A 25,967-nucleotide genomic window follows, 5' to 3' on the forward strand; every position below is an offset into this window, starting at 1 on the left:
GTTTCTCTGAATGTATAGGTGAGAACCGCTAATTTACATGTTGTCTGACATTGTAAAGCACACACAGTAACACTTAAAGAACAACAACCCAGGATAAATAAGAATAAGAGTCCCTGATTATACGGCATAAATATTAAATATTTAGTACAACAAAATTCCTTCGCGCTCTGGAAAACTTTACGCGTGCAGTTAAGCGCTGATTTGACTACATAGGAAATTAAAGAAGAGGAAGTAAACAACGATAGCCCACGTTTAGACAATAAAAAAAATTATCTTGCATCTATTTTTAGCTGCCACTTTTAAGTTAGAAGTTTTCAATACAAATCTTATAATGCCCACATGACAAACATTCCCTTTGTTAATATTTGAACTATTTATTTTAACTGTTTAAACCATTGAAATATTTATTTTACTATTTTATCTATTACTGTTTTATTTACTTTAAAATAACATTAAAACAAGAACAATAACTTTTAATAAAAAAAAATACAATATTGTTAAAATATTGTTACATTTGGGCTGAAAAAACTGTTGTCCTTAAAAATGTAACAGATGATGTCCATCAATCTGATATACAGTATGCTGGAGAAATTTCAAGGTGGGAAGACACTGCTTTGTGTAGTTTAAAGACAATAAAACCTATATATTATAGCGATATATTGTACTATAAGCGTATTATAGTAAAGAATACCAGTTAGAAATATCCCAAATAAAATACCTCCGCTGTTTTAACCATTATAGTGTAACGGGTGCTGCGTGTGGGTTTTAAGGAAGGTGTATAGACAGAGGTGATCAGGTGGGAAAAGGTCTTTTAATACAGAAAAAACAAACATAAACAGACATCTACATAAGGGAATGAAGGAACAGCAACACAGGGCATAGGAGAAACACAAGCTAAGCAAAACAGGATCTCAACTGTACAATAACTAAACTAAGGCAGGGAGTTACACTAAAGGCACTAAACACAACGGCTAAACATAAACTAAGCACAACAGGCTAAACATAAACTAAACATAGGCTAGGAGATAACCTGACAAACTAGAAACAAGACATGACAGGACATAAACAAAACTAAACCAAGGACAACACAAACCAGGAGCTAGGGAAATGGCATGACACCAAGAACAGGGAAACATAACACCCACTTAACTTGAACGCAAGTTAACACAACAGATGCCAGACAAAGGAAACTAAACTGAGAGACTATTTAACACCAACGTAATTAGCTACCCTCGGTTCAGGTGTGCTCCCATCACCTGACCGAGGTGCACTCTGGGAATTGAAGTTCAACTAAAAACCAAAGGAAACACCGGAAACACAAAAGAAAACAAAATGGAGTCCGGGAGCATGGCGCCCTCTGGTGGCGAACCGTGACATTACCCCCCCTCCAAAGGCGCTACACCGGAGCACCAAATGGTGGTCCAGGGCACCCTCCCCAAAATCCGTGCATGTTCCTCCCGCCAGATGGGCTGCAGCTCGGGTTCCCTGGGGAGGGCAGCAGGGGGGGCAGTGATGCTGTGTCGTGGCCAGGCGGAGACGGAGGCGGAGCTGGGTCGCCGCCAGGCGGAGACGGAGGCGGAGCTGGGTCGCCGGGCGGAGACGGAGGCGGAGCTGGGTCGCCGGGCGGAGACGGAGGCGGAGCTGGGTCGCCGGGCGGCGGAGCGAGGAGCACTGGCGCTGGGACGTCGCCGAAGCCGGGCGGCGGAGCGAGGAGCACTGGCGCTGGGACGTCGCCGAAGCCGGGCGGCGGAGCGAGGAGCACTGGCGCTGGGACGTCGCCGAAGCCGGGCGGCGGAGCGAGGAGCACTGGCGCTGGGACGTCGCCGAAGCCGGGCGGCGGAGCGAGGAGCACTGGCGCTGGGACGTCGCCGAAGCCGGGCGGCGGAGCGAGGAGCACTGGCGCTGGGACGTCGCCGAAGCCGGGCGGCGGAGCGAGGAGCACTGGCGCTGGGACGTCGCCGAAGCCGGGCGGCGGAGCGAGGAGCACTGGCGCTGGGACGTCGCCGAAGCCGGGCGGCGGAGCGAGGAGCACTGGCGCTGGGACGTCGCCGAAGCCGGGCGGCGGAGCGAGGAGCACTGGCGCTGGGACGTCGCCGAAGCCGGGCGGCGGAGCGAGGAGCACTGGCGCTGGGACGTCGCCGTCAGCAAAACAGGCAGGTGACTCGACGTCGACGCAAGGCGGAGGAGGAAGAGCTGGATTGCCGGACAAAGGCTCGCCGTTGTCGAGGCCGTCGAAGCAGGGCAGAGGCGGCAGCACGATGTCGTTCAGGTCGACGACGCAGGGCAGAGGTGGAAGCTCACCATCCGCGTAGGGCTGAGGTTCGCCGTTGTCGAGGTCGACGAAGTAGGGCAGCGGGGGAAGCTTGCCGAAGCTGGACAGAGGCAGCTCTGGCTCATGCCTGTCGGGGTTCTCGGAGCCCTCCACTGGGCTCTCTGGGAGACTGGAGCCCTCCACTGGGCTCTCTGGGAGACTGGAGCCCTCCACTGGGCTCTCTGGGAGACTGGAGCCCTCCACTGGGCTCTCTGGGAGACTGGAGCCCTCCACTGGGCTCTCTGGGAGACTGGAGCCCTCCACTGGGCTCTCTGGGAGACTGGAGCCCTCCACTGGGCTCTCTGGGAGACTGGAGCCCTCCACTGGGCTCTCTGGGAGACTGGAGCCCTCCACTGGGCTCTCTGGGAGACTGGAGCCCTCCACTGGGCTCTCTGGGAGACTGGAGCCCTCCACTGGGCTCTCTGGGAGACTGGAGCCCTCCACTGGGCTCTCTGGGAGACTGGAGCCCTCCACTGGGCTCTCTGGGAGACTGGAGCCCTCCACTGGGCTCTCTGGGAGACTGGAGCCCTCCACTGGGCTCTCTGGGAGACTGGAGCCCTCCACTGGGCTCTCTGGGAGACTGGAGCCCTCCACTGGGCTCTCTGGGAGACTGGAGCCCTCCACTGGGCTCTCTGGGAGACTGGAGCCCTCCACTGGGCTCTCTGGGACCGCGGCAGGGTGGACTGGAGGTACTGGGCTTCCCTTGTCTAGCTGGACGAGCTGGTCCTGGAGCCGTGCACCCAACTCCAGCAGGGTTTGCATGCGTTCCTGGTCATTGGCTGCCCGGCACGCATTGATCTGCTGGATCAGCTCTCCAGTCAGCTGTTGGAGCAGTCGCCTCTGCTGTTGCTGCTCCTCGCCATGCCCCTTTTGCCGACACACCGACTGGGGTTTTTCCTTACCCCTGGTTCTGTCGACCTGTGTCTGTGGGGGCACGCGTCGTATCGCCAGCCTTGAGCCTCTCCAGTCCTGCTGCGTTGCTCGCTCGCCCTCTTCAGTCCTTTGCTGCTGAGCACTGCAGGGCGTCGCTCCCCTCGCTCCTGCGTGCTCCACATTGTTCCGTCGGATGGCAAGACGACTCCCCACGAGGTCCGCTTGCCCCGACGTCATGATCCTAGCCCCCCCCAAAAAATTATCCAGGGGAGGCCCCTCCGCTATACTATTACTTTTTAGGTCTGGCATTCTGTAACGGGTGCTGCGTGTGGGTTTTAAGGAAGGTGTATAGACAGAGGTGATCAGGTGGGAAAAGGTCTTTTAATACAGAAAAAACAAACATAAACAGACATCTACATAAGGGAACGAAGGAACAGCAACACAGGGCATAGGAGAAACACAAGCTAAGCAAAACAGGATCTCAACTGTACAATAACTAAACTAAGGCAGGGAGTTACACTAAAGGCAGGGAGTTACACTAAAGGCAGGGAGTTACACTAAACACAACGGCTAAACATAAACTAAGCACAACAGGCTACACATAAACTACACACAACAGGCTAAACATAAACTAAACACAATAGGCTAAACATAAACTAAACATAGGCTAGGAGATAACCTGACAAACTAGAAACAAGACATGACAGGACATAAACAAAACTAAACCAAGGACAACACAAACCAGGAGCTAGGGAAATGGCATGACACCAAGAACAGGGAAACATAACACCCACTTAACTTGAACGCAAGTTAACACAACAGATGCCAGACAAAGGAAACTAAACTGAGAGACTATTTAACACCAACGTAATTAGCTACACTCGGTTCAGGTGTGCTCCCATCACCTGACCGAGGTGCACTCTGGGCATTGAAGTTCAACTAAAAACCAAAGGAAACACCGGAAACACAAAAGAAAACAAAATGGAGTCCGGGAGCATGGCGCCCTCTGGTGGCGAACCGTGACATATAGAGACATCACACCCAGCAGTACTTTTTCGAAATTCTTTACATGGTAAGGCTGCGTTGGGCCGGTGTTATGCGTAGAGCACCTGAGAATTCCCTGAAGCTCAAATTATAAAAACAAAAATATAAGAATTTAATGCAGTAGGCTGGTATGATTATCATACATTTTGCAGGCTGCGTTTGGAGAAACGAAAGAAAAATTAATAAACCAGTTGTTTGGTCAAAATAACCCAACCGGGTGTTCATTTGTAAATCACACACTACTGTACATCTCATAAGACCCAACATGCGCAAGACAACAACAGAAGAACAATAAACAGATACACAGATATGCTATATAACAGTTTATTCTTTGTACAAATAAAATTGTCAGCTAGTGAACTTGATCATCTGTCTAAACCACATTTAACCAATGTTTTGTACATTATTGTACAGTAAATATCAATAGCTCTGGTTCAGATTTTTTATGTTTGTTGTATAAAGTACTCTTGTGGAAATTACCATCACTATGGTATTATTTTTTTTTTTTATGACTACATTGTTTTTAAAAACTGCTGCGAGTGAAAATGTCACTTTGCGCCACCTGTTGGTCATTTTACAAATGACTTTGAAATGCAACTGATTTATTTTGGCCGCTGTCAATTTGCCGCAGCAGTGAGCGGGGCGGTAATAGCCAATCCGATTCGCGCCGACAGAAACGCAGCTCTGTGCGGTAAGACTCGTACCCCTTACATCAACATGGAATGGTATAAAAACTCTGTGTTGGTTTCTAGCTTTTGCTCATCGTTTCTGGAGATTGTGACTGTTAGATGTAGACCTTTTTATTTACCACAGGTATTTACCACTGTTTTCATTATCAGAGTGTACATTCCACCTAGCACTAATGCCAAGGAGGTGCTCTGTGAACTGTATGCTAGGATCAGTGATCTGCAGAATACACACCCTGATGGACTCTTTATTGTTGCATCAACAAGTGCACCGATGATGTCACTGTCTCCGAGAACATCATTTCACAACCCAACCAGAAACAGTGGATTACTCGGAGAATGTGCAAAACTAGGGATGCACCGAAATTTCGGCCGCCGAAAATTTTCGGCCGAAATAGCATTATCGGTTTCGGCCGAAACGTAAGAAAGCGCCGAAAATAAAAGCCGAAATTGTCGCCACGCCTCTTCCATCCTCCCGTCTCATTCGCGCTGTCATTACGCATCAAACACGGAGTATGTCGGCGGTTTGGAAGCACTTGGAAGCAAGTTTTGTTATTGTTAAACAGCCTTATTACTGTTATTTATTATCAATAAAAGTTTGATTGCTTAATTAATTTGTAGTTTTTTTAATACAAACATAAAGAAAATATTTTAAACATGTTTTTTAATGAAGCCATTTTCGGTTTCGGTATCGGTTTTCGGCCAAGTGCATCCAAAAATTTCGGTTTCGTTTTCGGCCCAGAATTTTCATTTCGGTGCATCCCTATGCAAAACAGCTGGCAGATGTTCTTACTGACATCTAATCAACATCTCTCTGAGCAGTGCCATCATTCCCACATGCTTCAAGTCTACCACCATCGTGGCCGTGCCCAAAAAGTTTTCCTTGTCCTGTCTCAATGACTACCACCCTGTTGCACTCACACCCATCATCATGATGTGCTTTGAGTGGCTCATCATAAGACACATCAAGACCCTGCTGCCAGCCTCACTGGACCCACTGCAGTTTGCATATCATTCAAACCGGTCAATGGACGATGCCATTTCCACCACACTCCACCTGGCACTGACACACCTTGGCAAGAAAGACACAGAATGCTGTACATAGATTTCAGTTCAGCATTCAATACAATCAGCCCCCAGCATCTGATCGGGAAGCTGACCCCACTGGGCCTGAACACCTCCCTCTGTAACTGGATCCTAGACTTTCTGACTGAAAGACCTCAGGCAGTGCAGATCAGGAACAATACCTCCAGCACCACCACACTGAGCATCGGGGCCCACCAGGGTGCTGTTGACACTGCATGATCGTGTAGCAACACACAGCTCCAATCATATCAAGTTTGCTGATGACACAACCGTGGTGGGTCTTATTAGCAAAAACGATGAGTCAGCGTACAGAGAGGAAGTGCAGAGACTAACGGACTGGTGTAAAAACAACAACCTGTCTCTGAACCATTTCTAAAAGACAAAAGAGATGGTTGTTGACTTCAGGAGGACACAGAGCGATCACTCTCCACTCAGCATCGACAGCTCTTTTGTGGAGATCGTCAAGAGCACAAAATTCCTGGTTGTCCACCAGGAGGAGAACCTCACCTGGTCCCTCAACACCAGCTCTCTGCACAAGAAAGCCCAACAATATATTTATTTCCTGAGAAGGTTGAGGAAGGCCCAGCTTCCACAACCAATCCTCACCACCTTCTATAAAGGAACTATCGAGAGCATCCTGAGCAGCTGCATCACTGTCTGGTTTGGGAATTGTGCCATATCAGACCGCACCTTAGGTCCTGGAAGAACGTTGTTTTGTTTCACTGTGTATTGAAGTGTATATGGTTGGAATGACAATAAAAGCCTACTTGACTTGACATGACTTGAGTGTTTAAGAGATTTAATTGGCACACTTTGGGGCCCTTAGTACTAATTGAGCTAGGTTTGAATGCCACAGCCTACCTGAATGTTGTTGCTGACCTTTATAACCACAGGATAACAATGCCATGTCAAGCTGGTTTTTTGAGCATGACAGTGAGGTCACTGTACTTAAAAGACCTCTACAGTCACCAGACCTATCCACCAGAGCCCCATTGGGATTTGGTGGAAAGGGAGATTCACATAATGGATGTGCAACCGACAAATCTCCAGCAACTTTATAATGTTCTCGTGTCAATATAAAGCAAAATCTCTAAGGATTGTTTCTAGAACCTTGAATCTAGCCACAAAGATTTAAGGCAGTTCTAAAGGTAAAATAGGGCCCAACCCAGTTCTAGGAAGGTGATCCTAATGAAGTTACCAGTGGGTGTATATGTTCAGCTGACTGGAAATAATCATTTCCCCCATTCTAATAACTACTCATCACTAACCCCCACACCAAATGTGTTTGTGTACAAGGATGTACTATATGTGTATAAATATGAAGTGAGCATTTGGGTGTTTTACATGACAAAAATTAGGTTCTCTATTTACATATTTCTTCTGACTTTATATTTCTGTTTTATAACAGCAACGTTTCGATCAATCAGGAGCTGTTGCTGTGATGACATCAGGGTCTGGGTATGGTTCTAATTATGCCCAGTTTTCATCAAGCCATGCCCCTCAGCACGGGGTAATGCTTCGACAGAAATCCGTTGGTGAGGCATTTTTTTATTTTCTCATGCAGCTTGCATTTTTGCACTTCATTCACTTCATTGTTAATTCCTCTGTCTTTTCATATTTCAGGAGTAACTGAGGAGGAAAGGGGACATCTTCACCCCCCTACTATGAAATTATCTCGTAGTTTATCAGTGCCAGGGCCAGATGATATCCCACCTCCTCCCGAAACTTCTGCACCAGAACCACCAGTTTCTGTTCACAGGAGGCCAGAGTTAATGCACAACAATCCTGCTCATCATGCCCAAATGCAAATAAGAGCACCATCTACTCGTAGGGTGAGAAACATAAATAAATGCAATCTCACAGGCCCATGTAGATATATAATACTTATAACATGATAAAATGTTTTTTGCTATGTTATGTTATTTATATTTTTTTCTAAGGTGGATGCTGAGCATAGTAGGAGGGGAGGCACTAAAATTGGTGGTTTAAGGCGTGGTTCTAGCAGTGCTGCACCTCCACCTGATATGCCTACGGCATTTTCCAAGACAACTGTTCGCCGAGGTGGTAAGGGGCCATTGCTAAAGCAACGTAAGGTGGAAGAGGGAGCAGGGAGATCAGAGAAAAACTCAATTCCAATTCCAACCATAATTGTCAAGGCACCATCCACAAGCAGCTCAGGACGTAGCAGCCAGAACAGCAGTGTGGAGGCAGAGGCACAGCTTGAGGGTGAAGAGGCAGAACATCCAAGCGCTGCATCTATTCCAGCTCCACCCCCTGCTTTGCCTCCCGTTCCCCCTACACCCTTCCCTCTGAATGTAGGTGGAACAGCTCAGCGTGATAGAGAGCGTTTTCGTGATTCTCGACGCAAAAGCACATCTTTTTTTTACTCTTCTGAAGAGGATGTCTTAGATGAGCCTGACTCTGCCCAATCTCCTCAGAATGAGCCTGCTCCCAGGCTCCGCCCTTCCAAGTCAATTGATGAGGGCTTGTTCACAAACGATGCTGCTAGCATGCCACCTGCCTTTGGACTTCCGCAATATGCTTCCCAGCACAACACTACCTTTATTCACCCACTAACTGGGAAAGTTCTGGATCCATCAAGTCCACTAAGCCTAGCATTAGCTGCTCGGGAGCGTGCTCTTAAGGATGATCGTAGGTCCCGTAAGGAGGAGAGGCATTTTGGGCGCCAGTTTTCTACTGCTGCTGCTTTCCCTATGCCTCACTCCTCTACCCACAATTTACAGCAACAGTCCTCTTCCTATATGCACCAAGAACAGGCTGGCATCTACTTTAGTGGCATCGGCCCTACATCATCAAGTCATTCTCCCTTGAGCCGACCCCAGAGTCCCCGGATGTTGCGTTTGTCTGGTAGTGGGGTAATGAGTGTAGAAAGAGAAGGAAGGGAATTTCAGAAGATGCAATTTACTGCAGACGGAAAAAATCAATATCAAACTTATCACCATGACCGAGAAGGGCATGGAAAAATGTCTCAACAGCCGGCTCCACACAGACCCCCTTTATTACGTATGAACACTGAAGTGAACACTAATGCTAATCTTGCCCTAGAAGTCACTAAAAAGTCAGGCACAGAGAGAAAAAGGGATGAAGTTAAGGAGGAAGAGCCAGACTGTGAAACTGGTGGGGTAATGGTTTTGCCTCCTCCGGCCCCCTCAGTGGATATAGCTGATGAGTTTTTGTTTGCAGAACCACTACCACCACCCCTACAGTTTGCTAATGGGGTGGACAGGTCAGTACAAGGAACAACTGTGTACAACCATAATCAACAAGTGCATCCTCAAAATGAACAATATAGTGGTCAAAGTTTATCGCAGCATGATCAGCAGCTCCAGAATACCTCTTTAGATCCAACAGAACCAACAGAAGCTTCACAGTCCCTACCTGAAATTCATTCCTCAAACTTTCATCCCTCTGCCATTGTTCATCCATTTCTCTTCCCCCCTTCCCCTTTACTTCCACCCCCCCAGCTTTGTCCCAAAATCCCTCCTGCTAATCCACCACAAACCACTCAAATGCCACAAATTCACTCCCAGCCCCCACTTGCGTCCCCCCAGGCCGCTGACTCTGCTGCATCCAGTTTGACATCATATGATAGTGAGGTGGCTAATTTGACCCAATCTGCTCTTTCACCTTCACTCCCATCTCCCCAGTCTTTTCCTCTAACTTCCACTGCTTCTGCCCCACCTACTTCCTCAGATCCAGCATTACTGCACAGACCCCTCCCTGTTTTTTATCAATCCCAAGATCGAGGTAGTGCTACTCTTACATATGCCACCATGACTACTGCTGCTGCAGCCACTGTAACTGCTGCTGTAGTAACTGTCACTATGACAACCCCTTCAGCAAGTCAACCAGTTGTTGGAGGTGAACAGATCCAGTCAGAATCAAAGGGTTTTGTTTGGCCTGAAGCAGTGGTGGATTCTGGAATTGAGGAACCAGACAGTCACAGCAGCATTGACCCTAATACAGAAAGTGTTAGTGAAGAAAGGATGAAACAAGAAAAACAAATGTGCACAAGTGGTGGAATAAAGGAAGGCCGAAGAGTGTCCCTGGATTCTTGTTGGTCTAACACAAACCACCAATTTAGAATGCACAAGGACACACCAGCAAAAACTCACACACACAAAAGTAAACCTACACCACCCACACATGTGAAACCACACCTACATAACACTGCTAAATTACACACTAATGTGGAGATAGGACGAACAGTGCCATCACTACAGCGACAGATGAGTGCTGCCCCAGGATTCTACCAACGAGATGAAAAGATGGAGAGTAAAGGAGGAGTGAAGACATCATCTTTCATGGACAGACGTTTAAATTCTCCTCTTTCCAGTGTAAAGGCCAGTATTATCAGTGAACTCAGCAACAAGCTTCAGCAACTCGGAGGATGGCAAGGTCAAGGGTCACATCAGATGCAAAGGTCAGATATCCTCCACTACAGACAGTTTTGAAGTAGTCAGCTAAATCGCAAATGGAGCTAGTCAAGGATTTGTATCCATCTGAGATTATTTGATCTTTCTTTCTTATAGGTTTTCAGAAGACCTGTCTTCATTAATTCCTGCAGGCCATGCACAGCTTCTGTCCTCCACACAACCACTTCAGAGATCTTTGTCCCCTTCTTTGCCTCCTGTCCCCTTAAGCCCTGCTGGCTCCAAGCCTGTAACTCCAACTATTACTAATAACACTTTTACAGCTAATTTTACTCCTAATCCCTTAGCCACAACTATTTCCCTTAATCCCTTAGCCACGACTATTTCCCCTAATCCTTTAGCCCAAACTATTTCCCCTAATCCCTTAGCCCATACCTTGCCTCAAAACCCTTTAAACCCCACTGCATTAACCTCAACACTCTCTTCAAATCCCTTAACCACAAATATTGTACCTAACCCTCTAGCTCCTAGCCTCACTGCTAACCCTGTACCTTCTTCCCCTTTGACCCCTGCATTAACCCCTACCTTGACCCCTCAGGTTCCTCCTTATTCTAACTGGACCCCATCACCTTCTCCTCTGTCCTTCTCTCACTGTCCTCTTTCTCCTCCCTGTCTACCCCATGCCCCTCTTTCTCCTCTCTCACTTGCACATCCTCCATTGTCCCCTCCATCATACAGCCACCCTCCCATTTCTCCTATATCCCTCTCTCATGCCCCTCTTTCTCCTTCCTCCGTGTCCTACTCCCCATACCCAACTTCACCAAAGCATCGTGCCAAATATCGTACTAAAGGTCTGGATTTGTTTTCTGCTTCAGAATCAAGGCGTTCCGAGACTCATATCCAGCGGCGCCGTGCTCCAAGTCCTCTTATTTCCTGTTCAGAACGACCACAACCTGGGCCTCCACGTCCTTCCTCTCTTCCTGTCTTTCCCTCTGCTTCCCTGTATGGATCTCCCTTTGATCTGCAGGCCCCCCTTACTCCCCCATCATCTTCCCATCCTCTGGCAGAACATTTCTTCCCTCCAACTCCCCCACTAATGCCCCCTTCATCCCCAGCACCTACTTCAAACCCTTTGCTGGTCTCACTGTCCCCTATACACTTTCTATCAGGTGGTTCCTCCCCTTCCAGTGTGAGCTACCTTCCACCTCTCACCCTTCCTCCACCCAATCGCCCTTTTGCATCCAAGCCCCTCCCATACTGGACCAAATATGATGTTGCTGATTGGCTGACCTACCTGAATCTTGCAGAGCATCGAGAGCGCTTCCTAGATAATGAGATTGATGGTTCACACCTGCCATCACTGACCAAGGATGACTTCTTGGATCTTGGAGTGAGTCGTGTTGGCCATCGAATGAATATTGAGCGAGCACTGAAAAGACTTACTGAGAGGTGAGACAAAAAAAAAAGAAGATTAAGTTTTAGGATAAGGTTTTACCATGAGTTCAGATTAAGGCATATCATATTTTTAAATATTGAACAGCTTCTGGAATGTGTACATAGACTTCATTAAACTGTCTAAAGACTGCACATGCCAGATGATGTTATGTGACATAATCCTAGTAGAGCATTTCATCTCTGTGAACACTGGCACATCCACCCTAGGTCATTTTTTGAGGTACAAGTCATGGCACGTTGTGCGGATTTTTAATGACCACACTTATCAATACTGCATTGTGTGTAATTAAAAAAATGTTATCCATGCATCTCTAATAATAATAGTGATGCAACTTTTTACTCTTCCTTTCAGACTGTCATCTCCATTTTCTGTCTCCACTGTTTCCTCAGAGGGACTGAATGAACGACTGCGGGATGAAGGAACTCAGAGCTGAAGGGTTAACATTATACAGAAAACTGGGCTCTCAAAGTCACTTATCCATGCAGATGAACATAAAAATTCTGAAACAAAAACAGCAAAATAACTATTTAATATAAAATGTCTTAAAATCTGTGCTAAGAGTGTTCTTCAGTGTTTAAACTCAGTGTTTTTCACCTGAGAGACTCAACACCTGAGGGCCCCCTTCGCCTTGACAGAGGATAAAATTGCAAGTCAGCTTCCTGGTTCCTAAGATCCTGGTTTGATTTTATTTACTCACGGTCATGGCAGCATTTCTCTGTTGCTATGGTATTGTAAAGTTTACTGTAGAAATACAATGCAATGATCTTTATTGTTGTAAACATGTGTAGCGGTAATGTTCCTTTCATACTCACCATTACTTGTCCTAATGATGATGATGATGATGAACATTAGCTTTACAGTTGTTATTTCTACTCACAATACTGCTTATAACAAAATGGTAATAACAATAAGAATAAACATTTAATGGTTAAGTATGTAGGGAATTTTCATGCTGTAAGGATAATTGGTCTTCCAGATCACAGAACACCATAAAATTACTTTTCTGGGATATAAGCTCTCTTCATCTGCTCTCTGTACAACATTCACAGATTTAAGTGTGTGGGAGGTTAGTGCAAACATGATAAGATCACATAATTTTATTTAACAAAAAAATATATTTTAGGCCAGAGTATAAGTCTACAAAATAATTAAGCACTGGATATACATTTAATTATAAATATATGACAGATATTTATGCAGAGTTCTATAGATTTATCACATATTTCTGTTGCTATGTGAGGATGATGTTTATGATGGTGATGATCCGAAAAATAATAATTAAGAAGTTTGAATAAATGAGAATTATACTCCATATATTTGTGTTCCCTTTTTGGTATATTACTTGCTTTCACACCCAAACGTCAAGACAATCCATACAGTAGCAGGAATTTTTTAACTAGGAACAGCTGGAGAGTGGGAACTCAGACTGTTGTTAAAGCTACAGTGTGTAGGAAAGTGATGTTCTTGAGCTGCTCTGTAACAGTAACTCAGAGTCAGGAGTGTTACAGAGGGTTGTAAAAATGAGAGTTATTCATTTGCACGTGTAGGGCATGTGATTATATGGTTTTTTTTTATCATTATACTATTTTTTTTGTTTATGTCAAATTTTACAGGAAGCATACTGCTTACATGACCTCAAATACTTATTGGAACTATCCATGTAATTAGAGTCCATAAAGGTGAAAGGCACCTTCAAATGTTTTTCACATGTGATCACACAATCCTTACTTACACTATATCATTACCCTAAAAATCAACGTCAAAAACATGAATTTATATAGCATTGTGTTTGTTATCGTGTTATGTTGTAGTACATATAGTATGATGTTTTTGACATGGATGGTATTGTCTGATTAGCCCAAAGGTAATGGATGGGGGCACCTTACTGGTTAAGATATCGGACTGTGGATCAGAAGGTCATGGGTTTAAACCCAGGTACTACCAAGCTACCACTGTAGCTTTACAAAATAAAAAAGGGCTGTTGGGCTTTGAGCAAGGTCCTTAACCTTCAACTGCTTAGATGTGTAATAGTAATAATGTAAATGTCCATGTGGGTGTTGGAAAGAAAATCTGATCAGTCCATATGGGTGTTGGGAAGAAAAGCTTGTTAGTCCATCTGGATGTTGGGAAGAAAACCTGGATTGTCCATGTGGTTGTTAAAAAAAATCTGGTTAGTCTATGTGGGTGTTAGGAAGGATATTCTCCTTTTTAGATACTTTGTCATAGCTAGTCTTATGAAATCTCCTTTTGCGGTTGTGTGCTAATTTACAATTCAGAATAAATAAATTTAATTTAAATGAATAAATAAAATAAATAATTTATAAAATAATTGTAATTAAAACATTTTTATTGTAGTTTTTAAAGTTGAGCAGAGAATCCAGGAACTTTAAAACTTATTAATAAGTCATAACTTTGTGTTTCCTTGTGAAATAAATGACATGACACAGAGGCCTATTTCTCTAATTCACTCTCCGCCATGGGAAAGACAAGAAAATACCTCATTTAAGTAAATCAAATGTGTGTCAACCTTCATAAGTCAGTCAATGGCTACAGGAAAATAGCCACTCGCCTAAACTCACCCAAATCTACAGTTAGAGAAATCATAAAGAAGTTTAAAACAACTGGAACAGCGACAAACAAGGCTGCACGAGGACCCAAGTTTATTTTGTCACAACACACAGTGGGAAAGATGGTAAGAGAAGTAAAAAAAAATCTTCAAAGCTCATGGTTGGAGAACTGCAGCAAAGATTAGCATCTTGGGGTAACTAAGTCTCCATACCAACCATCAGATGCTATCAACATGCAAACAAGCTATTTGGGAGACATGCGAGGAAAAGGGCTTTTCTCACCTACAATCACAAACATAAATACAGTGGTGTGAAAAACTATTTGCCCCCTTCCTGATTTCTTATTCTTTTGCATGTTTGTCACACTTAAATGTTTCTGCTCATCAAAAACCGTTAACTATTAGTCAAAGATAACATAATTGAACACAAAATGCAGTTTTTAAATGAAGATTATGTTATTAAGGGAGAAAAAAAACTCCAAATCTACATGGCCCTGTGTGAAAAAGTAATTGCCCCCCCTTTTTAAAAAATAACTTAACTGTGCTTTATCACAGTTAAAAGTTCAATTTCTGAAAATAGTTTTTCACACCACTGTAGCTGGAGTTTGCTAAGCCATACTGAAACTTTAACTGGGACTATGTGCTGTGGTCAAAAGATACAAAGAGCTTTTTGCAACAATCATTATAAATGAGACTGAAGCAAATAAAAAAATTGTATGTCGATGCTGATGCTGTGTTCCTGTTTCTCTTCCAAAAGCCCTGGGTGTATGGCATCATGAACTCCCTGAAATACCAGAGCATTGTCTGATGGCCTCTGTCAGAAAGCTGAAGATGGGTCATCATTGGGTCTTTTTGCAGGATTATGACACAAAACATGTTGTGAAATCTTCACAAAATAGTTAGACAGACACAAAATCAAGCTCCTGCCATGGCCATCTTAGTCCCCAGACCTCAACAATTGAAAACCTGTGGGGTGAGCTGAAGAGTAGAGTGCATAAGAGAGAACCCAGGAATAAAAATGATTTAGAAAAATTGTGCAAGGAGGAATGGTCAAAGATCCCGTCATTCAATTCAATAAAATTTTATTTATATAGCGCTTTTAACAATGGTCATTGTCTCAAAGCAGCTTCACAAAAAATTTATTTATTTTTAGAAAAAAAAAGAAAAGAAAATATTTGGAAGTGTGTATGTGTGAGAAAAATGTGTCTAGATAATAATTAGATGAATGAATGATGAATGAAATGTCTCTGATGAGCAAGCCAAGGGTGACGGCGACGGTGGCAAGGAAAAACTCCCTGAGATGGCAGTAGGAAGAATGCTTGAGAGGAACCAGACTCAATCAGAGAACCCATCCTCATCTGGGTGATAACAGATAGAAATAACATCATGTGTATTGTGCAGGTGAAAGTTCAATATAACAGAAGTTGTGTAGATTAACATGAAGTCCAGTTCAGCACAGGGTCACTGGGAGCACAGGAGCAGCATGTGTAGCACCAGCCATCATAAAGCAGAATCCAGCTGGAGCTGGTCCTTCTCTGGATGCCTCAGAAACCTCGCAAGGTTGGCCTTTGTCTACTAAAGCTGGCACAATCTCCAGATGCCTAGGGATGGGTAGAAAAATACAGAAAAGATGGAGAGAATTAGCGTAGTTGCCATTCAGGATAGGTGTACTGGAGTATGAGGTTATGGGATGAGTTACGCGTATGCCAGATTAAAGAGATACGTCTTGAGTCTACTTTTGAATTGGGAAACCATGTCTTCTCCCCGAACACTGTCTGGAAGGCTATTCCAAAGTTTTGGAGCTAAATATAAAAAAGGCCTACCCCCTTTTGTAGATTTTAAAATTCTGGGAATTACCAGAAGTCCAGAGTTTTGTGATCTTAAGGGACGTGGTGGATTATAGCGTATCAGAAGACTGGTTAGGTATGAGGGAGCTAAACCATTTAAAGCCTTGTATGTAAGTAGTACTATTTTGTAATTAATTCTAAACTGAACAGGTAGCCAGTGCAGGGATGATAATATTGGCGTTATATGATCATATTTTCTGGATCTAGTGAGAACCCTGGCGGCTGCATTTTGGACTAACTGTAGCTTGTTTATTGAGGATGCAGGACAACCACCTAGTAATGCATTACAATAGTCCAGTCTGGAGGTCATGAATGCATGAACTAGTTTTTCTGCATCAGATACAGATAGGATACTCCTAAGTTTGTCTATATTTCTAAGATGGAAAAAGGCTGTTTTTGTGATATTGGAAATATGATTTTCAAAAGACAAGTTACTGTCTAATATTACGCCCAGGTCTTTTACTGTTGAGCTGGTAGTAACAGTACATCCTTCTAAACGCAGGCTGAATTGTGAAAGCTGTTGTGTGCTGGTTTTTGGGCCGATGAGTAATATCTCTGTCTTATCTGAATTTAGTAAAAGAAAGTTATTGGTCATCCAATCTTTTATGTCCTGGACACACTCTGTTAATCTAGACAACGTGGGTATTTCATCTGGTTTTGTTGAGATATATAATTGGGTATCATCAGCCTAACAATGGAAACTAATCCCATGCCTTATAATGATGTTTCCCAAGGGAAGCATGTATACTGAGAACAGCAGAGGTCCTAAAACTGACCCTTGTGGGACCCCATATTTCACTGGCATTACATCAGACGGTACTCCATTTAGATCTACAAAATGATATTGATCAGACAGGTATGATCTAAACCATTTTAAGGCCTGCCCCTGAATACCTATATGATTTTGTAGGCGATCTATGAGAATATTATGATCTATGGTGTGCGTGCAGTTGAGTGCTGATTAAACTACGTAGAAAATAACCCTGATTCATACAAATTCACATTTCATACAAACTTAAATAATTCTTTTGACTATGTAAAGCTGCTTTGCGGCAATGAAAATAGCTAAAAGCGCTATACAAATAAAATTGAATTGAATTGAATTGAAAATGAAGGAGGAGGATCACAATGCTGGCTTAACATCCCAAGCTCCCGAGCTCAGACCTCATTTAAATTAAAGTAAATTAACAAATATTGTACGTAAACAACAATAAACCCTGTTTAGAAAAACATTTTTATTCTGCATTTATTTTAGATGTGCCAGCTACCACTGTTCTTTTACAGCTCTTTGTCGGGTAAATCAATCAGTGACAAATCTGTAAATTTTCATATACAATAAGTATATCTATATGAACAAATTGTTTAAATGAATGTATTACGCATGGTGTCACCTGAGTGGTGTCAGTAGGTATTACATATTCATGAAAAGTCATGGATTATTCAGTGAAACAAAGGTTCTGCTTAAAAAGGTTAGGCATATCACTTTACCCTTATATATTTAGTTTTAAAATAACAGATATACAAACCGAACAAACTGTGCGCACTGAATACTAAACCTAAACTGAGCATGCAGATTAAAAAACAGAGAAGCATGTTTCTTAGTCCCACCCCGTGAAAATGGCGTATTCAGAGAACGGCGCGCCCATAAGTGGTTGTGCACGGACCACTGAGCTCATGCAGATACCAAAATTTACACTGTTACCATTTTGTAATACCTGGAATGGAAGAGATGGAAAGTTTCTTTATCATAGCATGCATTTTATTGTTTTTAATCACTTTATACACAACTCATAATTTTTATGCTATTTCACAAACAGAATAATTTTCTTTGGTTTATTTATTTTCATTTTGATAAAATATAAAATTAAGATATTGTATAAAAAACAAAAAATATTGCATATAGAGTGATTAAAAAACAATAAAATGCACATTATGATGAGGAAAATCTTAATTTTTTCCATTGCAGGATTTGTTGCATTAATATTATTTAGTACAAGAAAATTCCTGAAAAAACAACTCATATGAAACATTTACACAAATGTAAGACAATTTATTTTTTAGGTTATTATAATGTTCTATTCTGAAAGTTTATTTTCACAGTTATTTCTATATATAAAGTTTGATAATTTTAAATAAAACATTTTTAAAATAATAACAATAAACAGATACAAACAGAGATAGTCAGAATCTTTATTTTGACCTCGAGAGTAAAGGTATACATTCACCTTTACAGCTTCATTTTTGTTTGCAAATGCAATGACCTTAATTTTCCACTTTTTTAACTGAAGAAAGTTTTGGCACATCCAACTGTTTCATCAATGCATTGGCAGAGGGACTCAATCGGGCTATTGTCATTTGGAGATAAGGCTAGGTAAATCTGGGTATCATTAGCATAGCTGTGATAGAACCAAATTGCCTTTCTCATTATCAGACTTAGCATATACAGGCTAAACAGAAGCAGTGCAAGAATTGAGCCATGTGGGACTCCGCATGTCATGGACATCCACTTAGACTAATGATCTTCTATACTCACATAATAACCTCTCCCTTCTAAGTATGACCTGAACCATTTGAAAGCCGGACCCACTTTTCCAGTCATTCTATTAGTATGTTATGATCGACAGTGTCAAACACAGCACTAAGATTTAGAAGTACCAGCACTGATATTTTGCCAGAACCCGAATTTAAATGAAATCATTTATTATCTTTCTGAGTCACAAATTCAAATTCAAAATTCAAATTCAAATTTTATTTGTCACATACACAAACATACACAGTACGAAATGTAGTGAAATGCATTATACGACTGCCATTGACCCTAAAAGAGAATTAAAGTTTACAAATAAGAAATAAATATAAATAAAAGAATACGATAGAAATTAAATACCTGGCGTTCCGCAGGGTTCAGTTTTAGGTCCACTGCTTTTTTCCCTTTACATGCTTCCTCTGGGCAACATAATCCGTAAGCATGGTATTAGTTTTCATTGTTATGCTGACGATACACAGTTATATGTCTCAGCAAAACCTGATGAGAAAAAACAGCTTACTAAAATTGAGCAATGTGTGCAGGACATAAGAAATTGGATGCTAATTAACTTCCTTCTGCTAAATCCGGATAAGACAGAAGTTCTAGTCATAGGACCGCATACAGCTAGGAGTAAAATTTTAGATCACACCGTAACTTTAGATGGCCTTTCTGTTCCATCAAATGCAACAGTAAAAGACCTTGGTGTGATTATTGATTCCAGCCTTTCATTTGAAGCACATGTAGATAATATTACCAGGATAGCATTCTTTCACCTCAGAAATATTGCCAGAATAAGAAATTTATTGTCGCTAAACGACGCAGAAAAACTAGTTCATGCTTTTATCACCTCTAGGTTGGACTATTGTAATGCCTGGTTGTTCAGCTAGATGCATAAATAAGCTTTAGCTAGTCCAGAATGCAGCAGCGAGAGTCCTCACCAGAACCAGAAGATATGAGCACATCACCCCTATTTTATCTTCACTGCATTGGCTCCCTGTGAAATTTCGCATTAATTTTAAAATACTACTCTTGACATATAAAGCATTAAATGGTCTCGCGCCGCAGTACCTGAGGGAACTGCTAGTGTCTTACGATCCGTCACGCCTACTTCGATCAAAGGATGCAGGCTGCTTGTCAGTACCGCGTATTATGAAAATTACAGCTGGGGGCAGAGCTTTTTCTTACAAAGCCCCAAAGTTATGGAATAGTCTTCCAAATAGTGTTCGGGACTCAGACACAGTCTCAGTGTTTAAGTCCAGGCTAAAAACCTATTTATTTAGCCAACCATTTTTATAAATAGATTTGCCATAGGTAAAGGAGCAGATCTGGGTGACTCATGGACGTAGAGTATTATGGTGAACTGGTATGTTTGGATGCTGTCTTCCTCACTCTCATTGATCACTCAGGTTTGCTGACGGTGAGGTGATTGTTTGCTTTACATCTCAGTTTCCCCTCATGTCTGTGTTTCCTTCTGGCTCTCCCTTTTAGTTATGCTGTCATAGTTAGTCCTGCCGGAGTCTCTGCTTGCACTCTACAGTTAATATTCATTCACATTATACATTGTGTGACTGTGACCATACCTAACTGCCATCTCTCCTCTTCTTCTCTTTCCCCCCCTCTTTCTCTCATGGATGAAAGAACGATCTGAACGAGGAAAATAAAAAAATAAAAGAGACCGTCATAAATCTTCAATCTCGCAGCATGAGAGAAAACTTGGTGTTTTCCGGTATCCCGGAATCTGCCGAAGAAAACGCAGAGGCTACGATTAAAACCTTCATGAAAACGTATCTGAAGCTTCCGGAAGACACCGTGGAAAACATCACCCTCGAAAGAGTCCATCGGCTGGGTGCGAAGAGACCTGGAGCTCCGAGGCCGCGTCCTATCGTGGCCAAATTTGGATTCTTCAAACAGAAAGAGCAGGTGAAAAGTCGCGGCAGGGAGCTAAAAGGAACGGACTTTAGCGTAAACGACCAGTTTCCCAAAGAGATCCTGGAACGGCGCAAAATTCTGTTTCCAATTCGACGCTCTCTAATCCAGAAAGGCTCCCGAGCGGTCATCGCCGTGGATCGTCTCTACGTGAACGGCCAGCTCTACCGCGACTCCAGTACAACTCCCTGGCTTTACTAACACCATTCCAGATAAGAATCCGCTTTATTTCTTATATTTCTTCGTTTTTCTTCTAGTAATCGAATTTGATATGTTACCACGATACCGTCAGTCTCTACAGCGTTTAAATGTGGTTATATAAATGTTTTTCTTTCTGTCAAGTTTCTTATTCTTTTTATTTATTTTTTTTTTTTGTTTGTTTTTTTTTTTTTTAGTATTTTTCATGCATCCCCTCCTGTTTTCTTCTTTCCCTCTTCTGCTGTCTTTCTTAATACTAACCTCTCTCACTGTACTGATCACCCGCCTTATTTACACACACACGCACACACAGCACTTTATATCTTTACACATCAGCGCGGCACGACCAAATATACATTCACTCAGCGTCAATACTACCACACCGTACTCTTAGCGCACACAGACATACAGGACATATTCACACACACACACACACACACACGCTCGCTCATATTTCATTCATCTAAGCTTCACACACAGCAGGCAATACTAGCTACACACACACATCCATGGGTGCACTAAGGCTTGTCACATGGAATGTGAATGGAGCTGGCTCCAGAGAGAAGAGATTAAAAATACTCTACCAACTTAAAAGACTACAAGCAGACGTTGTTTTATTACAAGAGACTCATAGACCTGCCACAGCTATAGATGAACTTAAAACAGCTGAGTTCCCTAATGTGTTCGCAGCCTGCTATAACTCTAGGCAAAGGGGGGTAGCAATTTTATTACATAAAAATGTTACATTTACAGTACTCAACACAGTTATAGACCCGGAGGGTAGATATCTAATCACTAAATTATCTATATTTAATAAAAAGTTTTGTATTGCCAGTATATATGGTCCAAATGTTGATGACCCCTCCTTTTTCCACACTTTTTTTACTGCACTTTCGGAACATCTAGACTGTACACTGATTCTTGGTGGAGACTTCAACTTTGGACTAAATAAAGAAAGGGACAGGCTCAGCACAGCTGGAACTCAGCGTAATTGGGAATCCACTAATATAGTTAAACAGTACATGAGCGACTACGGACTTTGCGATGCATGGCGATCTCTTCACCCCAACTGTAGAGAATATACTTTTTTTTCAAAAGTCCATCACAGTCACTCTCGTCTGGATTATTTTTTAGTCAGCAGCTCACTGCTGAGTGACATTTCAGACACAGAAATACACACCATAGCTGTCAGCGACCATGCTCCTGTATCTTTAACTTTAAAAAACAAGAAGGACACCCCACCAAGTAAAAACTGGAGATTTAATACATCATTGCTTAAAGATGAAGATTTTATTAATTATTTTAAGAAAGAATGGGCTTTATATCTAGACTATAACGACCAGCCTGGAACTTCAGCATCTGTTCTCTGGGAAGCAGGCAAAGCTGTGATGAGAGGTAGAATAATCTCATTCTCATCACATAAAAAGAAAAGGGAGAATAAATATATTCAGGAATTAGAAGAAACAATCAAATCTCTAGAAGAAGCTTATGTATCCTCTCAAGAGAAGGAAATATTGAAGAAAATATGTAAAGCAAAACTAGAATTAAATGAAATTATTGATAAAAATACTCAGTTCTTAGCACAAAGACTCCGCTGGCAAAACTTTGAATATGGTAACAAATCTGGTAAATTCCTAGCTAACCAGTTAAAAATAAATAAAGAAAAAACAACTATATATGCTGTTAAAAACTCAACTGGGGACACAGTATATGACCCTGAAAGAATAAACAATACTTTCAGGGACTTTTATGAATCTCTTTATTCACCACAGATGAACCCGTCTAAAGAAGAAGTTGACCAGTTTCTTGATCATATAACTCTTCCGAAATTATCAGACAACCAAGCGATGGCATTGGATTCTCCACTGACATCAGATGAACTCCAGGAAGCCTTGAACAGTATGCCCAATAAAAAGGCTCCAGGTCCAGACGGCTTCCCAGCGGAATTCTATAAAGAATTCTGGACAATTCTGGCACCAACATTCAACAGAATGTTGCAGGAATCTAAGGAAAATGGTAGACTCCCGCCAAATATGAATTCTGCTAACATTAGTCTCTTACTAAAACCAGGTAAAGATCCGGTACTGCCTAACAGCTACCGTCCAATATCACTTATTAATGTTGACATTAAAATAATCTGCAAAGCGCTCTCAAAAAGAATAGAGAAGGTAACCCCTCTCATAATCCATCCAGACCAAACTGGTTTCATAAAAGGAAGGCACTCCTCAACAAATACGCGCAGATTACTTAACCTGATAGACTATTCATGTAATAAAAACCTTCAAATTACAATATTGTCTCTAGATGCAGAAAAGGCTTTTGATAGGGTTAATTGGAATTTTTTATTTGCAACCTTACACAAATTTGGTTTTGGAAACTCCTTCATAAACTGGTTAAAAATATTATATAATTCTCCAACAGCATGTGTCAGGACAAATGACCAAACATCCTCCAGCTTCCATCTTAAGAGGGGCACCAGGCAGGGATGCCCTCTCTCCCCTTCACTTTTTGCAATTTTTATTGAACCATTAGCAACAGCTATTAGACAGACTATAGCGATTAAAGGCATTAAATGCAAGAATATAGAACATAAAGTTAGTCTTTACGCAGATGATGTGTTACTTTTTCTCCAGCATTCACAAACCACTCTCTCTGAGGTAATTACATTAATAAACTCTTTCTCAAGAATCTCAGATTATTCAATAAACTGGTTAAAATCTACTGTTCTTCCGATTAACTGCTCCTTTCAGTCCTCCTCCTCCACTCCACTACAATCTGGAAATATTAAGTATTTAGGTATTAATGTCTCACCTAGGCTCGTAGATTTAACAAAATTAAACCACATCCCACTTTTAAAGACGATAGAAGATGATCTAACCAGATGGAAGTCTCTACCCATATCACTCATGGGAAGGGTAGCTTCAATAAAAATGATGGTTTTGCCAAGAATTAATTACCTATTTGCAATGATCCCAAGCAAACCGTCAACTGACTGGTTTAGATCTCTAGACTCCTCCATCTCTAAATTCCTTTGGAAAGGTAAACCCCCGCGTATTAGCTTAAAAACACTACAAAAGACCAAGGACAAAGGAGGTCTAGATCTGCCGAACTTTCACCACTATTTCTTAGCCAACAGGCTTCAACACATATCAGGGTGGTTAAAACACACCCTTTTAGATGAGTCTTGGCTAGATGTAGAACAGGCACTATGCAATAATATAGAGATTTCAGATCTACCATTCATTAGCTCAAACATTAAACGACATGTTTGCTTCAAAAGTATCAGTATCAGCTCCTCTCTGACAGCATGGTGGGAGTTTCTTAAAATGACTGAGTCTTCACTAATCCCATGCAAACGCACTCCCATATGGAACAACCCTGACATAGTACAAAACAATAATATGATAAACTTCAGGGACTGGGGTGGTAAAGGTATTAAATATTTGGAACATATATTCGAAGGGTCAGATTTTATTCCTTTTGATATATTGGTCAATCAATATGGGATTAACAAGAATAGATTTTTAGAATATCAACAAGTTAAATCTATAATAAGAAAGAAATTTAATTCCGATCATATCAAATTACAAATACCACCAAGAGTGGCAGAATTCCTTGACCTCAGGACCCCCAAATTATTATCTAAAATATACAGGACACTATCCAAAATAGATGAATCAGTATCGATTCCTATTGCAAAATGGGAGGCAGATTTATCAGTCAGCTGGGACCACAATTTCTGGTCTCAGATATGTTTAAAACCTTTTGAACTGATTAGAAATCCCAGTTTACAATTAATACAATACAAAATTCTGCATAGAGTGCACTACACAGGTCATCGGATGTTCCGGATGGGTCTTACAGCTTCTAACAACTGCTCATACTGCCAAAACAACACACCTGACAATTACATACATGCTCTATGGTTCTGTCCACCTGTTCAGAAATTCTGGTATGAGATTTGTGAAGACTTATCAAAGTGTCTTAAATGTTCCATTCTAGCCTCTCCTTCAGTTTGCTTGTTGGGTGACCTAGAGGGTGTCACTACAGAGGTCAACACAATCCACATGGCTTTCACCGCCTTATGCATTGCTAAGAAGACTGTCCTCATGAACTGGAAAAATAGAAATAATCTTAATATCAACCAATATAGAGATCGTTTGTTAGACTATATTAGTCTTGACACGGCGTCTGCTGCCACATTAGGTCAATCTCTCTGGGCTCCTTTGATCGGCTCCATTACCTAGTGTGGCTGGGGGCCGCAGTTCTGTCCGGTTTGGTCCTGGCTGCTGGTGCGGCGGGGGGCATGCTGGCCTGGGGCGTCTAGGCGTTCTTGCGGGGTGGGTTTCTTGGGGGGTCCGGCGCTGGGGCTGCGGTCCTGGCCTGGAGGGGGCGCGGGTGGCTCCTGGGCGGTGTTTTTTTTTTTTTTTTTTTTTTTTTTAAATTTATTTATTTATTTACGATAATTTTATTTTTATTTCTTTTTTTTTCTTCCCCCCCCTACCGTCCGCACGCGGCGCTGCTGGGGAGGGCCGTGTCGGCGGACGTAGGTTGCCGGCCTGGCGGCCATACTGCTCCGAGATAGGTCCGGGGGGGGTTTGGGGTCCTGGGGGCGCTCTTCCTCTGGGCTGGGGTTCCGGCTGGGCCTGGGGGGCCTGGGTCCTGGCTGGTGTGCTGCCGTGGTGTGGGTTGGTGCTTGCCCTGGTGCCCGGCCCTGGGCGGGGACCTTCGACGCATCGGTGGAGCTGGGGGGCCTCTTCAGCTGGTGGGTGTGTTTTTACCATCTGCAAGTGTCCTCTTTGCAGGGGGGGTCCATTACAGGAGGAGGACGGGCCTAACTTGGGTGTCTATTGTTCTATGTAGTCTGGGAGTCGACTGAATGTGGGGGTGGGAGTAATTTTTTTTTTTTTTTTTTATTTATTTATTTATTTTTTTTTTTTTTTTATTTATTAATTATTTTTTTTTTTGTTTCCTTCTTCTTCCCCTCTGTTGTGGGGCCTGGTGGGCTCCCCCGGGCTCTGCGGTGGCCGGTGGGGCCGTTGCCATGGGCCCT

General features: G+C 42.6%; 1 protein-coding gene across 1 annotated transcript in view; it reads left to right on the forward strand.

The window, feature by feature from the left end:
• LOC128519948 (SH3 and multiple ankyrin repeat domains protein 1) overlaps window positions 1–12,362 on the forward strand; it is a 158,400-nt gene extending 146,038 nt beyond the window's left edge. The window contains exons 24-28 of the mRNA XM_053493928.1: window positions 7,409–7,535; window positions 7,624–7,832; window positions 7,941–10,444; window positions 10,554–11,843; window positions 12,202–12,362. Of these exons, the coding sequence (XP_053349903.1) occupies window positions 7,409–7,535; window positions 7,624–7,832; window positions 7,941–10,444; window positions 10,554–11,843; window positions 12,202–12,283 (4,212 nt within the window). The 3' untranslated portion in view covers window positions 12,284–12,362. The remainder of the gene's footprint in view (window positions 1–7,408; window positions 7,536–7,623; window positions 7,833–7,940; window positions 10,445–10,553; window positions 11,844–12,201) is intronic.
• Window positions 12,363–25,967: the final 13,605 nt, after the last annotated feature.

The sequence above is a fragment of the Clarias gariepinus genome, chromosome 4, assembly GCF_024256425.1.
Source record: "Clarias gariepinus isolate MV-2021 ecotype Netherlands chromosome 4, CGAR_prim_01v2, whole genome shotgun sequence".
In the NCBI taxonomy this organism is placed as follows: domain Eukaryota; kingdom Metazoa; phylum Chordata; class Actinopteri; order Siluriformes; family Clariidae; genus Clarias; species Clarias gariepinus.